General features: G+C 43.3%; 1 protein-coding gene across 1 annotated transcript; it reads right to left on the bottom strand.

Moving 5' to 3' along the window:
* Nucleotides 1–51: 51 nt before the first annotated feature.
* Nucleotides 52–13,242, bottom strand: alms1 (ALMS1 centrosome and basal body associated protein). Its single transcript, XM_084915304.1, has 18 exons — nt 13,130–13,242; nt 11,760–11,892; nt 11,331–11,442; nt 9,365–11,225; nt 9,010–9,169; nt 7,664–8,833; nt 7,377–7,492; nt 5,853–6,963; nt 5,639–5,758; nt 4,848–5,003; nt 3,656–4,617; nt 3,146–3,263; nt 2,670–2,852; nt 1,317–1,561; nt 973–1,138; nt 733–790; nt 525–624; nt 52–312 (listed from the first exon to the last, which is right to left on the bottom strand). The coding sequence occupies exons 1-18, from the start codon at nt 13,142–13,144 to the stop codon at nt 268–270; spliced, it is 6,831 nt and encodes a 2,276-aa protein (XP_084771430.1). The 5' UTR covers nt 13,145–13,242; the 3' UTR covers nt 52–267.
* Nucleotides 13,243–13,833: the final 591 nt, after the last annotated feature.

Here is a 13,833-nt window from a genome sequence, read left to right as displayed (position 1 = left end):
TGTCTTGAATCTACTGTGGGTTAAGCAAAAACAATTTACATCTAAAACATGTAAATTTGTTCAAATTTTGTTTATTTTAACATAAAAACATTTTCTAGCTGCGAATTTGACTTAAAAACAAACAAACAAACAAACAAAAACATCAGAGATGTTTCCATTTAAATGTAATTCTAATGTCAACATAATCTTAAAATTAAAAATATGTACATTAAAAGTTTAAAAAATAGTTTCACGTCATTGATTTCAATATCCAGTCTCTTGTTCTGATTATTGCCACGCCGATCTTCTGCCCAGGACTCTGTTTGTGATTCTCTAAAAGAGACACAAAACACAGTCATTGATTCGATTCACACAACGTTACAGTTTGACACAGCAAGCAGTCTTAAAGACATCTGTGGTTTCAATCATACAAACTGCTTTAACACACAACTTTCTTCTAATTTGAGCGCGTGAGGCTTATTTATAGGAACATGTAATTGGAGTGCTCGAAGCACGGACACATGGATGACAAAAGGTGTTTGTACCTTGTTGAAAAGTTGTGCATTCAGTCGGTAAGTGTGATACTCTGCTTTCCTTCGTTCCTCCTCTCTCCTCCTCTGCACCTCTGGCAGATTCTCGTATATCCTGACGGAGAGACAGTGTTCAGTAGAAGATAGACTGACACTGATACTGTGTGAGGTACAGTTATGGTTCTGATGTCGTCACATAAAATGAATCATAACAGCAGCTTACTGTTTGGACCGCTGGATCATCTCCTTCCTGGGAACGGCCCTCTGGAGCAGAGCAGTGCCTTCAGAGAGAGAAACAAACCATAATTAAAAACTAACCGAATAACTCTCTAAGCTAAATCAGAGAGACTTTATAGTCCCTCGGGTAACATTTACTGGATATAAGAAGGACGTGTGGACAGATTATCAGCTCAGTAAACTAAAAGTTCTTTGAGCAGCATCCATCCCCTCCGCTGTTTGGTACCTGCAGGCCTTGGCAGCCTCCCAGCTCCTCCTGGGTGGTTAAATAGATCCCCCCTCTCTTGGATTAAAGCAGCTTGTAGCTTCCTCTCCTCCACCTGCAGAAACAGACGATTCACCCTCTGCATGGACCGGGAAATAAACTCTGGACGATGCATCTCCAAGGCCTCCTGCAAAGTAACAGGAAACCGACAGTGTTACCTTTTTAAATTAGTATTATGATGGTAAAGTTTATCTTGCTGACACCCATGATAGAAGCCTTTAAGTAGGTAAGTTACACGTCTGAAATTCAAATCTTTTCATACAATTCCTACGACTATAATCCTCTAAAGAGGAATATAAGCTAACCTGAAGTGACATGTATGCTGGACCAGAAGACATCATCTGTTTAGGATCAGGCTCCGGCTCCAGTTCAGGCTCAGAGTGATGTTTGTTTGTGTCCTCATGCACTTGTCTCTGTCTGAGTGGCTGTCTCCATGGGTTGATTCTGCTGTACGGTTCAAACCAGGCGATGTTTGGTCTCTCTTCCTCCGGCTGGTTCTCCTTCCTTGCCTCTGACAGCAAGCCGTCAGCAGAGATGAACCATGAAACGGCTGAAAAAGCCCACAGAAAAAATTTAACCAAGAATAAAACAGGGATTTAATTTATAAAATGAAAAGTTACAGTTAGCTACAAATAGGGATGGGAACCGGTAATGGCACCGGTTCTAACATAAACGGTAGTAACCAGACCGAAAAGCAGCGCACATTTCCTGAGATTTTTTTCCCTGAGATGTCATACACTTTGGATTCTAGCCAATCATTTTACCTTTCCGAGGATAGTAGGCGGGCCCAGGTACGTACGTTCTTTTAGAGCAGAGCTACAGATTAAAAATGCCCAAGGCGAAGCGGTCAAAAGTCTGGCTGTACTTCACAGCAAAAGATGCAAACTCAGCAGCCTGAAACAAGTGCTTTAAGCTGATACTGTGCAAAGGAGGTCACACCTCGAATCTGATGAAACACCTGGCGACGGATAGCGTTTTTTTAAAAGCAGAGAAATGCACCGTATTTGATAGCTTGCTGCAAGACCTCACACCAAGTGCGGGTGTGGTGCCTGTTATCGACCCGGAGTTAGCAAAATCCCCCAAAAAGAGGAGAGTCCTGGCCCGTAGCCCTGCCAGTGTAGCAGAAATGATGATGGATGATGATGGCAGCAGCAGCCGTTCTTCTCTGGGTGAGTCACTTAATGTTGTTCGTGTGTAATTTACGTTGAGTAGGCTAACCACGTTATTACATTAATGTACGTAAGGTAAACTAGCAAACACCGTCGTAGTTACATGCGGCTGTCTTCTTGTTTGATGGCAGATAGTCTCTTCACCCTGGCAAAAAAGGCTAAAATGACCAAAGAAAAAGTAGAAAACAGCTAAACATGAGAGGTTTTTGGACAAAGTTTGTGTTTTTTCCATTGGTTAAGCACTGCTTCCAGCCAAGAGTGATACCATATATGCCCTATAGCTGCAGAAAAGGCTAACATTGTTCTTTTTACAAAAAAACAGCTAAACACAACAGGTTTTTGGACAAAGTTTGTTCTCCATTTTTTAAGCACCGGTTTGAGCACCATTTAAGCACCGGCACCGTTTCAAAAGTACCGGTTTGGCACCGGTATCGGATAAAACCTAAACGATACCCATCCCTAGCTACAAATCGTTTCTAGTTTACAAACCTTTAGGGTAAGGCTTTGGTGGGGTTCTCTTGCTCCTCCTCCGCCCTCCTCTCTCCTCTTTCACTAAGCTGGACGAAGACAACGAGATCTGTTTGAAAGCTCTAGCTCCTCCCGGGGAAGGGAACGTGGTTCCAACATCTCTGGTGTGTCGTCGAGTCCCGTTATGAACAATCTCCAGGTCACCTGTGTGAATTTGGACTGAATGTATATTAACTCCATCACATGTGCTTCACTCGTGTTAAAACACACTCCTGCCTTATTTTCAGGAGAAAGCCCAAAAGCGTGACAAACAAATGAATACATTTTATGCCAAGGAATTTTAACAGAAATGTAATCTTAGCACAGACGATTTCACAAAGATTTTACAGCACCAGCAGCTGGTGCCAATAAACCTTTACAAAAAGGACCAGAATGTTCTTGTATATCACAATTTTAACTAAATCTGATGAATCAGTGGGACATGAGTCTTCTCTGACCTGCCTGGATTCTTTTGTTCACCAGTTTAACAGCCTTCCTACCCGGCAGACTCCGGGAAGGCCCGTGGTGTGAAGGGATGGTGTAAGTGCTGGTCGACGATACAGAGTCAGCAGCAACCTGAAGACGAATACATTAACATCAAATGTTATAAAAAGTTATCATTTTTCACTCACCTGCCACTTTGTTAGGTAATGTTCAACTACTCATTATTGTAAATATCTAATTAGTCAATTATATGGCAACAACTTTGTGCTTTTAGGCATGTGAAGATGGTCAAAATGACTCGCTGAAATTCAAACTTAATATTAGAATGGGGAAGAAAGGTTATTTGCATGACTTTGAACATGGCATGGTTGTTGGTACCAGACGGGCTAGTCAAAGTATTTCAGAACTTGCTGATCTACTGAAACACAACCATCTCTAGTGTTTACTTTTGCTTTACAGATTAGTGAACATTCCTTAAGATCGGTTTAATAATCTCTTACTCAGCAGCACGCAGATATACATACCGACTGATCAGTGCTGGTTGTCACTGACAGTGCAGAGGCGTGAGGAGGCTTTCTGTTTCTTCCTCCACTGTCCTTCCTCTCTTCTTTTTGCTTGTTGATGGTGTTGTACAGTTTACTGAGGCTTGGGGCGCTTTTCAGGTGCTGTACTTTGTGGGGGCCAAAGACTCGGATCAGTCGGGCTGTGTCCACAGTGGACATGGAGCCAGACGTGGTAGACAGGGTCTCCGACACATGTCTGTCTCTGGGAGAGGCGTACTGGCTCGGGGAGGAGCTGTGGGAGAAGCTGGAGGTGAGGGAGGCGTGGCTGCCATCCTCTGTAGACCGGCAGGTTTCATCAACACGAAAGCTCAGTTGAATGGGAGATTCAGTTTTTCTCTGTCTTCTTAATTTACTCCCATCTTCTCTGACTTCACCTCCTACACTCCTCTTAATCTCCCCCAAAGTCTGCTTTATTTCTTTCCTCCTCTTTGACACATCCTCTCTCCTCCTCTCCTGTTCTGGATGATAACCAGTCACCTTCTGTGCATCACACACATTAAATCCCCTTGCACTTTGAATAAGGCGAGAAAGGCGCTCTAAACGCTCCAGAAGTGATGCTTCTCTGTCACTGCTGGGATGCAACTCCTCCGTGGTCCACTGATCGCAGAACTTTTGCCACAACTGGTCCAGAGGGTGCTCAGAACCCCTCTGCTGCTCGCTTCCTGTCTGAGGCTCAGAGGTTTGGACCCGGTGAGTGTTTCCTTTACCGTAGTCCATTTCAGAAATAAACGGCTGAAACCTCTCAGGGTGAGACTCGCTTTGATGGTGTTGGGTGAACTGGATTGGGCTGGTCCTCTGGTCTCTCTTGAAGGTTTCTTGATTCCTCAGTAAAGATTCCTCGATAAAAGCGACAGAAACCTGAGAAGAAGGCTTTAGTCTTTGGCTCACAGTCTGCAAGCTTTTATTCGATGTTGTAGAGGCATCTGTCAGGCGACACACACATAGAAAAATTACACACAGTAACAGGACACCAAGAACCAGCTAGTTTTCAGACACAAAACTGTCCAACTTAACATTTACAGCAACTTCATAAAATTAATGAACTCACATGATTACCTTTTTTCCACATACTAGTAACATAATGTTTCAGAATCAAACCAAAGAAATAAAGGAGGTATCTAGTGTGAATATGCATGCGTCGTGTTCAGGTTACCTCTCTTCCTATTTTCTTGCATGGTCAAGTTGGCAGCTTTCAGCCTCTTGCTGTAGATGCCCTCTGTGTGTCTGATGGTCACTCCGCGGTCCAACCCTGGGTCCTTGTTCCCGAGGACGTCACTGCTAAAGTGAGGAGGCACGGCGTCGTCTGAGCCTAGTTAGAATTCAATACTCTGTTATCTCATGAGGAGTGGCATTCAGAGCAAAACACGACTATTCTTCTTGTAAAAGCAAAACAACAACAACAAAAAAACAGTTTAAAAAAAAGTAAGCGAAATATTTTGGGTAAATATTTTGAAAAGAAATGAAGATGTTCAGGGACAGCCTGCGCTTGTCGTCTCAGGGTCTCAGCCCTGCCTTTGTTTCACCCAGCCCCTGAACATGAATAATTAATGTGCTGCTTGGTGTACGTTACAAAGAACCAGCTGCTACCCATTCAAGCACAGGAGAAATGAGAGCTCACAATTCAATTCCCAGCATGCCTCTGAATTCTTATTTCTAATCCTTTGAACATGTATTCCAGCTTGCAGTGTGATTTACGAAAGCATTAAAGATGCAAAAATGGCCCCAAAAATTCACGTTATAGACATAAATAATATATTTTGTTCAAAGAAAAGAAAAAACCACCCTAAACTCACCAGGTATGAAACTGTTGTTTAAGATCTAACAGTGTGAACAGACTACAAGCTGCGAGCTGAACTGCAGATGTTAAAGTCTCATCTTGTGACACTTCAGCACAGCAATATGGGAACAAGGCTGAAAAAGAAAAAAAATCTGTGATAAATGTACCTGTGTGGGTGCTCTCCATGGTGGTGTCAGATGCCTCTGTGGAGGAGAGATCAGCCTCTGTGTGAGGGACATAGAAGACCTCCTCACTGCCATGAGGTTTATAAGGCAGCAGGACAGGCACTGAAGTAGGAGGGAGATGCAGTTGGAATCAATTGGTATTATGACTGATGTATTGCTGAAATTACAGACAATTAAAAAAGGGAAAAAAAACTACCTGGGGTTTCGTTGTTAAAGGGTCTTGTTGAAATTTCAGATCTTTCACGTGGTGTAAAGGGCTGTGCGGACGTGGTGGTCATCCTCTCCTGAGGCACAACAGTTTTAAAAACAGTAGAGCTGTTGGATCTTTCAGGCAGCCGCTGTCGTGATGGCTCTCTGGTGTCGCACCACTCAGGTGGACTGGACAAACCGACACCTTCATCCGGACTGCTGGCGGCTGATAATGAATGTCTCAGGGGGACAAATTCTTTAGGTGGCAGCCCTGAGATTACATCAGCCTGACTGGAGTAGACTATAGAGGTGAAGCTGGGATCTGTAGCTTTGGGGGGCAGAGTGAGATCGACATGTGAGATGTGACCTGTATGGGCGGAGGTTTCAACTACAGATGAGCCTGTGGCCTGATCTAAAACATGACTAACACCCATACCAGAAGCAGATAACTTACTATCTGGCCTGAATGACTGTGTGCTGTTGTATCTGACAGTCACATCTACTTTATCTAAATCCTGTGATGGAGGAAGCGGCTCTTCAAACTGGCCTCCCTCAGTGTCTTGCCTCTTCTGATTGGCTGGTGCAGACTGAGTCACATTTTGATTCGTGCTGTGCAAACTGTTACTAGGTCCATGCACTGATGATTGTTCCCTGGTTGTTGTTTGTAGTAAATCAACCCCATGCTCTTCAGTCAGTTCTAAAGAAAGCTGCCTGTCTGTTGTTGTGGTTCTGACGGCTCCTGATGAGAGCTCGGTCAGGCGGAGGGGCTCTGGGGCTGGGCTGATGGGAGGTGGGGAAGTGGAATTTGAGGGGGAGGTGGAGCTTCTGTGGGTGGCGATAGTGATGGATGTGAAGACCTGAGGTTTTTTAGTAGGAAGCGTCACTCCTTCTCTGGCAGCAATTTCACACACTCGAGCTTCTAGGTCTGACTGAAGAGCAGTTTGTAGCAGTGTCCTGGAGTCGCGGGTGGTCCTACTCAGGCTGTGCAGCAGCTGGGTTGGCTCATTTATAGCATCCCTAGGAACAGCAAACGTCTCCGCAGATTGAGATGGATCAAGCTCCCTCGAGATTTTAACACTGGATGCTACACTGCTCTCTGTATCTGTGCTGAACTGGCTCTGAAAGAGGCAAAAAACAAGTCTGTGTCAAATAGGGAGACCAGGTAAGGACATTGTTGGTGTTATACGTGCTCTTCATTCACCACACACCAAATATTTTTACACTGCAAACCTGCATGTGAACCATAACTGGTGTCAGTTTTATTATTATTATTATAATTTGTTTGAAAGGTCTAACATACATTTGGCCACAGCAGTCCTGCAACACACCAGTTACCTTGAGTATGAGAGCTGTCCAGACACGTGTAGCAGATGATAAATAAACGTTTACACAAATTTAGTTTAAAATGCATACAAACGTTAGTATTTACATTTTATAATTCACTATATTTAAGTACATTGCTACAAATTACATACGGCGGTTGCCTACTTTGTAAAGTGTAGTAATTAAGAGTCGTTCTTATAATAATTACCTTTATGGGATTTTTTAACAGCAGTTCTCGCTTGATCTCTTCTATCCGCCTTCTATCTTCTTCGTCCAGCTGCAGAGGCTCACACTGCTGTCCTGATAGCTTCAGCTTAATCCATTCTGCAACATTAAGACAAGCTTTTTCATCTGACAAAGACGTCTTTGATGTCCTAAGCTACAATTTAAACAGGATCACAATTTAAACTAGATCTAATTTAAACAAATTTGAAGGGTCAAGTTGTGCAGTTAGTGGTCAGAAACTCATTCATGAGTGCATGTTAATTGTTTTACCTCTAGCTTTGCTCTCCTCTTGGTCTGAAATGCTCGGTGTACTGGAGACCATGGTGGATGGAGATTCACTCTGCAGCAACTTGGCCACTCTGGCTGTCAGTGAGCTTTCGCAGCTCCCATCACTCATCACTCCTTGATCAGCATCCTTGAGGATGGGTGAGGAGGACCTGCTCTGTGAAGCACCTTCAGAGGGAGTGTTTTCCTCCTCCTCCTCTGGGACATCAACTGAATCTGTAGGCGTAGAAGTGAGCTCTTGTGTACTCACAGCTGGTGGAGGCTTGATGGCCACCGGCTGTGTGGGGGCTTTGTCAGGAGGTGCAGCACTGCAGCCCTCAGGCTCTGTCCGGAAGGCTGATTTGGAGAGGACAAGTGACATCCCTGCACCATTAACATTGCTATCTTGTGGTGTTTTGTATGCCACTTTGGTTGGTGCAGTAAAAACAGCTTGTGTGGATAAATAATCAGATTGCAACGATCGATTTACACCTTTCTGACCAAAAGAGCTTTTCCGCATCTTCTCTGAGGTCAGCATGGAGTCAGAGGAGGATCTGGTCCAAAGCAGTGAGGAACATGTTCTTTGGTCTCCAGTTGTAGAGGACGAGGAGAAATCCTCAAGTCTGCTGGTTTTCTTCTTCAGTAATGGGGATATGTCCTGATCGGGGAGAAGACGGGGGCTAATGGGGGAGGTTGAGGAAGCCGCAGAAGACCCAGTGGACATCATGGTCTCTGCATGAGAGACCAGTTTACGGATTTCCAACAAGGCCTTGGAGCTAACGAAAGAATCTTCTGCACTTTGATCTGCACTACGACTCGTTTGTAAAAGCAACTCCAAGCTTCTTTCTCTGTGCCTCTCCTTGACAGCTGGTGGCATGTCAGGGTTAAATTTGTCTTCTACCTGGCTGATTCCCCCACTGCTGCTTAAACTGCTGTCCTTCTGCTGTTGGCAAGGCTGCAGTATGGAAGAACGAGTGTTTTCATTGGGTGAGGTGTAAGGTGCCAGTTTGTGTTTACTCTGTCTAGCTTCTGTATGTGATGTAGGAGAAGTCCACCTGGCCTGCTCTGGGATAGTTGCCGCTGGACAGAGACTGTCCAGGCTGAACGGTATGGATATGCTGGAGTCTACTGACAGAATGCTGGACTGGGAAAACTCCTCTTTGTGGGGACTGCCACCTGAAAACACAATACCATATTTCAAACTGTAAAACCCCTCAAATTTGGGTACTTAAATAGGTGTGTAAACAGGATATATGACCACATTTTCATGGCCTGAGAAATTTTGTACTTTTAAAATCTCAACAGCTTTTCATAAAAGTAAACCTGTAATAGTAATTGTTGAGGTTAGATACCCTCGGAGGGTTGAGTGCTTTTAGTTGGGGTTCCAGTAGATCCTTTAATTGTGCAGAACTCAGTGGGAGAGAATTCAGGCTCTCTGATTGGTCCCCTGGGCACAAACGGAGTCAGGATTGTAGATGGAGACTGGTCTATACCCAGGTTACGAAGATACAACTGAAAAAAACAACAACAAAAAAACAGAGAGAAGACCAGATAATAAAGTGTAAGTCTAAACATATAGAGTATTTTTCCCAGGGTAATAAATTCAATTGCATAAACTAGACCTCTAATAGTAATTTCATTATATTATAGAGAGACCCACTGCTATTTCTGTAAGATTTTCTGTTTTTTTTTATTTTTTTTATTTACCGGAATTCGTTCATCAATGTTGAGCTCTCGAGGCTTGGGGAGAGGTGGTGGTGTTGACAGTTTTGAAGTCCACAAGGGTACGTAGTTATCAATTTCTAGGCTGACAACAGATGACGTCCCAATGGAAGTTCCTAACTTTACTCCACTGTAACTATCTTGGGAACTCGAAAGTGTCAAGTCTCGATCAAGTGACACATCACTGAAGTGACCGAGGCTTGTGAGATGTGAGGTTTGAATTCTATTGGTTTGATCATGATGATGAGCATCATCATCCTGGCTTTGACTCTTGTCTCTTTCTGAAGGGCTGTCAATCTGCTGATCTTTTTGAACTGACATCACAACTGTGCTAAGAGAAGAGTGAGACTGTGACCTGCCTAGGGGTGAGGCAGAGGGTGGTACTGCAGACCCCGTGTTCTCCTCATCAGCAAGAGCACTGCCCACTGCCTCCGTTCTTCTTGGAGAAGAATAGCCAGAAGGTGCTGTTGAGGAGGTCTGTGTGGCAGCACCTGAAACAAGAGGCTGCTGTAAACTCCTAATCTTCTGACTAACCAGTTCATTCAGGCTCCCAGATACTGCGTCATAACCTTTCTGTTTAGAGGGGATGCTAGAAAATCCCTGCAGTGACAGTCTATCAAACAAAGACACCTTGCCTGAACTCTGATTTGCCCTCCACGCATCTACTTTCTGCATATAGTTTAGACTTGGGAGGGACTGGACTTTTGCAGAGGCAGCGTCCTCTTGGCATTGAGTGGCTGTGTGTGTGTTATGGGTGCAAACTACAGGAAAAGCTGGTGGTTGAGAAATTTTTGTGACTGACTGATAAGAGTTCTCTTTACTAGATTCAATGGAGGAAAGGTGCCCCAATTTATCCTTAACACTGGATTTGGTTGGGGCATTAAAAAACCCTGGAGTGGACTGAGACTGTGGAAGAAAACCCAGGTAGGAGCCATCCAACCCTGTATGGTTTCCTGAGGACCAGAGGTCTTGCTCTCTGCAAACCCGTTCAACACCTGTTGAAAATGGCCCTGTCCATTGCATACCAACCACATTTGTTCTACTCGCACTTGGCTTCCCCTCAGACATCTGTTTGAGATTAGGTGTGAGAGATGGACCAGGTGGCGTAGGACGTTTTTGCTGTTTGTTTTTGGATTCAGCTTCAATCCTGCTGCGTTTCTCTACTTCAGAGAGCAGCTCTCTATGTAACATTTCACTACTCTCATCAGGCTGAGTACTGCGGGAACCCACAGTGATGTTAGACACTTCAGATAACACTGTTTGTGGTTGGTCAGGATCTGAAACTTTGTCCTGCTGTTGTGTCTGCTGCTGGGGAAAAGAGACTTCACCTGGAGGGTGTTCTCTTACATCAGTAGTTTGCTGAGTGGTCAGTTCACAAACTTCAGTACTTTTAGACTCTTCTGTAGAAGCCTCTGTTCTCTTCACAGAAGTTTCAGAGGCAGAGGAAGTAGCACTGCTATTGCTGCTAAGCATCCCAACATCTTTCTGCAGGAGCTTCAGAAGATGCTGAGCAGGTATATTCTTACTCAGAAAGAAAGTCTCATCTTCAACAGGTTCTCCTTCTAGCTTTGCTCCAGGTTTAATCAAGGTCTCTAGGTCCTTCTCGCTGCTACTCATATCAATGACAATCACTGGGGGATGAACCCTTTCCTCTCGTTTACTTTGCTCCCCTGGTGATAGACTGTGCTGAGAGAGGGAGCAGCAGCTGCTTTCTCCTTCTTCAGAAAGGATGCTTGCCTGGGCCAATGGGTGCTGGGATAATGAGCCACGCTCAGAGGTACGAGTGGTGTGATCCTGGGATAAAAACTGAAACCGCTCTAAAGCCATGGAAACATCAGGGTATGCCCTTAAAAAGTAAATAATAATTATCCATCTACATGTTATACATTCACACAATATGTAGAAAACTATGCACACAGAGCAAGCGATTAAGATGACTTTTTTTTCTTACCTAAGAGGGGCAAATTCTGTCTCACTTTGTTGTAATAAAGAAAACTCAGTGAGGTTGTGATCAACTCCAGGTAATAGGGAAAGGGCTGGAGACATGTTACTGTCCTGAAAATCTAACAGAAAGTGCAGAATGAACACACACAAATAAAAAAAGCAGCAATCTAACATAAAACTATGGTAAGACCCATCAGTGCTGGCAGCCTCCTGTTGTCATGAATAAATCTGTTTGATGACAAAGTCAGAGTTAAGTGGGCTGAGACACTTGCAAAAGATGAAGAGATTAAAGCTCTGCTGACACTCCAGTAGTATACAATCTGCAAACTCTACTTTGTCTATACCAAATCTACCAAATGTATCATGCAGAGGAAATAGGGGTTTAATATACTGATAGTATTCCAATCTACAATCATTACTGTGTTAATATCCATACCTAACTGTAGAGCGGGTGTTCTTGGCTGCTGAAGTTCAGAATGTCTTTGTGTTCCTAGTTGGCTTATGTGTGTTTGTCCAGCAGAATGGCTCACATCTTCATCTGCTGGCAACTGAGGAGATGCTGCCCTCCTCTGTGAACAGAATCACACTTTAATTCTGGCAGCATTTCATTTACAGGAGGTCCCGTATTACTACATGGTGGTTTGAGGGCATCAAATGAAACTGAGCAATCAATAACTCTGCTTGAGACAAGCCAATGTCTGTTGTGAAAAATGTCTGTTACTTGATGAGCAAAGTAGAAAGCAGAAAGTTCATACATTCATCCCATACAGCTCTGATTCCAGTTTGATTACACCAGTATTACACTGTTGTCAGTCAGAAGTCAGAGGAAAATTCCCAGACTGATTTGAGCTGATAGGAAGGCAACAGCAACTCAAACAAGTGTTTGTTACAAGTATGCAGAAAATGTACAATACATGAAACCTTTAACAAATAAGCTACGGTAGGACCAGCAAGACGTGCCTTTGGTATCACAGGAAAGCAAGAAACTGAAACTAAAGTCTGCAACGGGCTCACCCAAACTGGACAAAATGAGACGAGAAAAACGTTGTTTGGTTTGATGCAGTTGAATGGTAGGGTCAGGCCTAAACAGGATAAAAGTACGGATATATCCAGCCTTGTGTCAACTGTTCAGGTGGGTCCTTTCTTACCAAATGAGCATCATTTAAACACATCTCAGTACATAATACAATTATCGACACTCTTCTATTTTGGATAGAGAACACGCTCTTCTCCTCGTTTCTTCATTCGTAAAGTTTTTGGAGTTCTTCCTTTTAGAAATGATGGTGGATAAGCTACAGACGGTAATGATCCTCATAGCAAGTCTGTGTTTTTTAACTGTATAAACAAAGCATTATTGTAATCTAACATCTCTATCTCAGTTAATTTTATTAACAAATCTGCGGTCTTTCGAGTCGGCACATTAGCAGCATTTAGTCATCAAAGTGATTTATTTATAACTAACAGACTAAATGGACTGACAAACTAGAAGCAACAGGTTACATTTAACCTGGTGTAACTCAGGAGACTAACCATTGACTAATGTGCATATTCTTTACGTTTGTTGCAACTGGACATGGAACAAGGAACATTATACTGGAGAGAGACTTAGCTAACGTAACCTGAGGGTAACGCTAAATGCTAGTTAGCAAAGCGGTTAGCATTTAGCTAGCTAGCCAGCTAGCTACTAATATCGCCAACACTGTGATTATATTCACATTTCCCGCCTTGAGAATTACTTTAAAGGCTCCCGAACTACGAGTTCCAATATAATCACACCAGAAGACAAGCTGCAATCGTGCAAATTACCTCTGGAGGTTCCATGCTGTCGTTTTTGTTTTTGTTGTTGTTGTTGTTGTTACTGCTGACAGTCCGCCACAACGAGCGCGCCTCCACTTTTTCCTAGCAACAAGGGGCGTTGCTAGGAAATACAAGCTCCTCAGCAGGGGACGTTCTTCTTCTGTGGTGTTGGCACTTGGCACTTTACGTCCCCTTATGTTATCTTACTGCCTCCTCTTGATTCTTTCAGTCGTAATTTATATTCGTGAAAAAGTCCCATTCCCATTCTCTCCACTGATCCACAGACACACGAGCTCACTTTTAGATTGATGTCCAGTATCTCCGAACTTTGTATAGTTGGGTCTTGTTTTACAGCACTCAGCAATGAAGACATGCTCCTGATACAGGTTATAATAGTCATCAATTCTTTTTTATTATTTTTTTTTGTGCATACTTGTCCCACTTACATTATTCAGATAATCAAATAAATGTTTAATATTAGACAAAGATCTATCTCTCTATCTGGTAGTTTATTAGTTTGAGCAGCAGGTGGCGGTGCTGCATAAAATAAATGAATTCACCTAAGACTCAAACATATTTCAGCTCCTATCCTTAATAACTGGTCCCAAATCAATTACAAGTCATGAATTAGCCCGCTTAAATGATGAGACCAGCTAATTTATCAACACTAACACAGCATTGTAAATATGAATATTTCTATTTTAAAATCTACA

The sequence above is a fragment of the Perissodus microlepis genome, chromosome 19 (genome assembly GCF_051167445.1).
Source record: "Perissodus microlepis isolate ML-2025 ecotype Zambia chromosome 19, ASM5116744v1, whole genome shotgun sequence".
Lineage (NCBI taxonomy): Eukaryota > Metazoa > Chordata > Actinopteri > Cichliformes > Cichlidae > Perissodus > Perissodus microlepis.
Note: the sequence above shows the minus strand (reverse complement) of the source record. Positions and strands in the feature narration are given on the sequence as shown.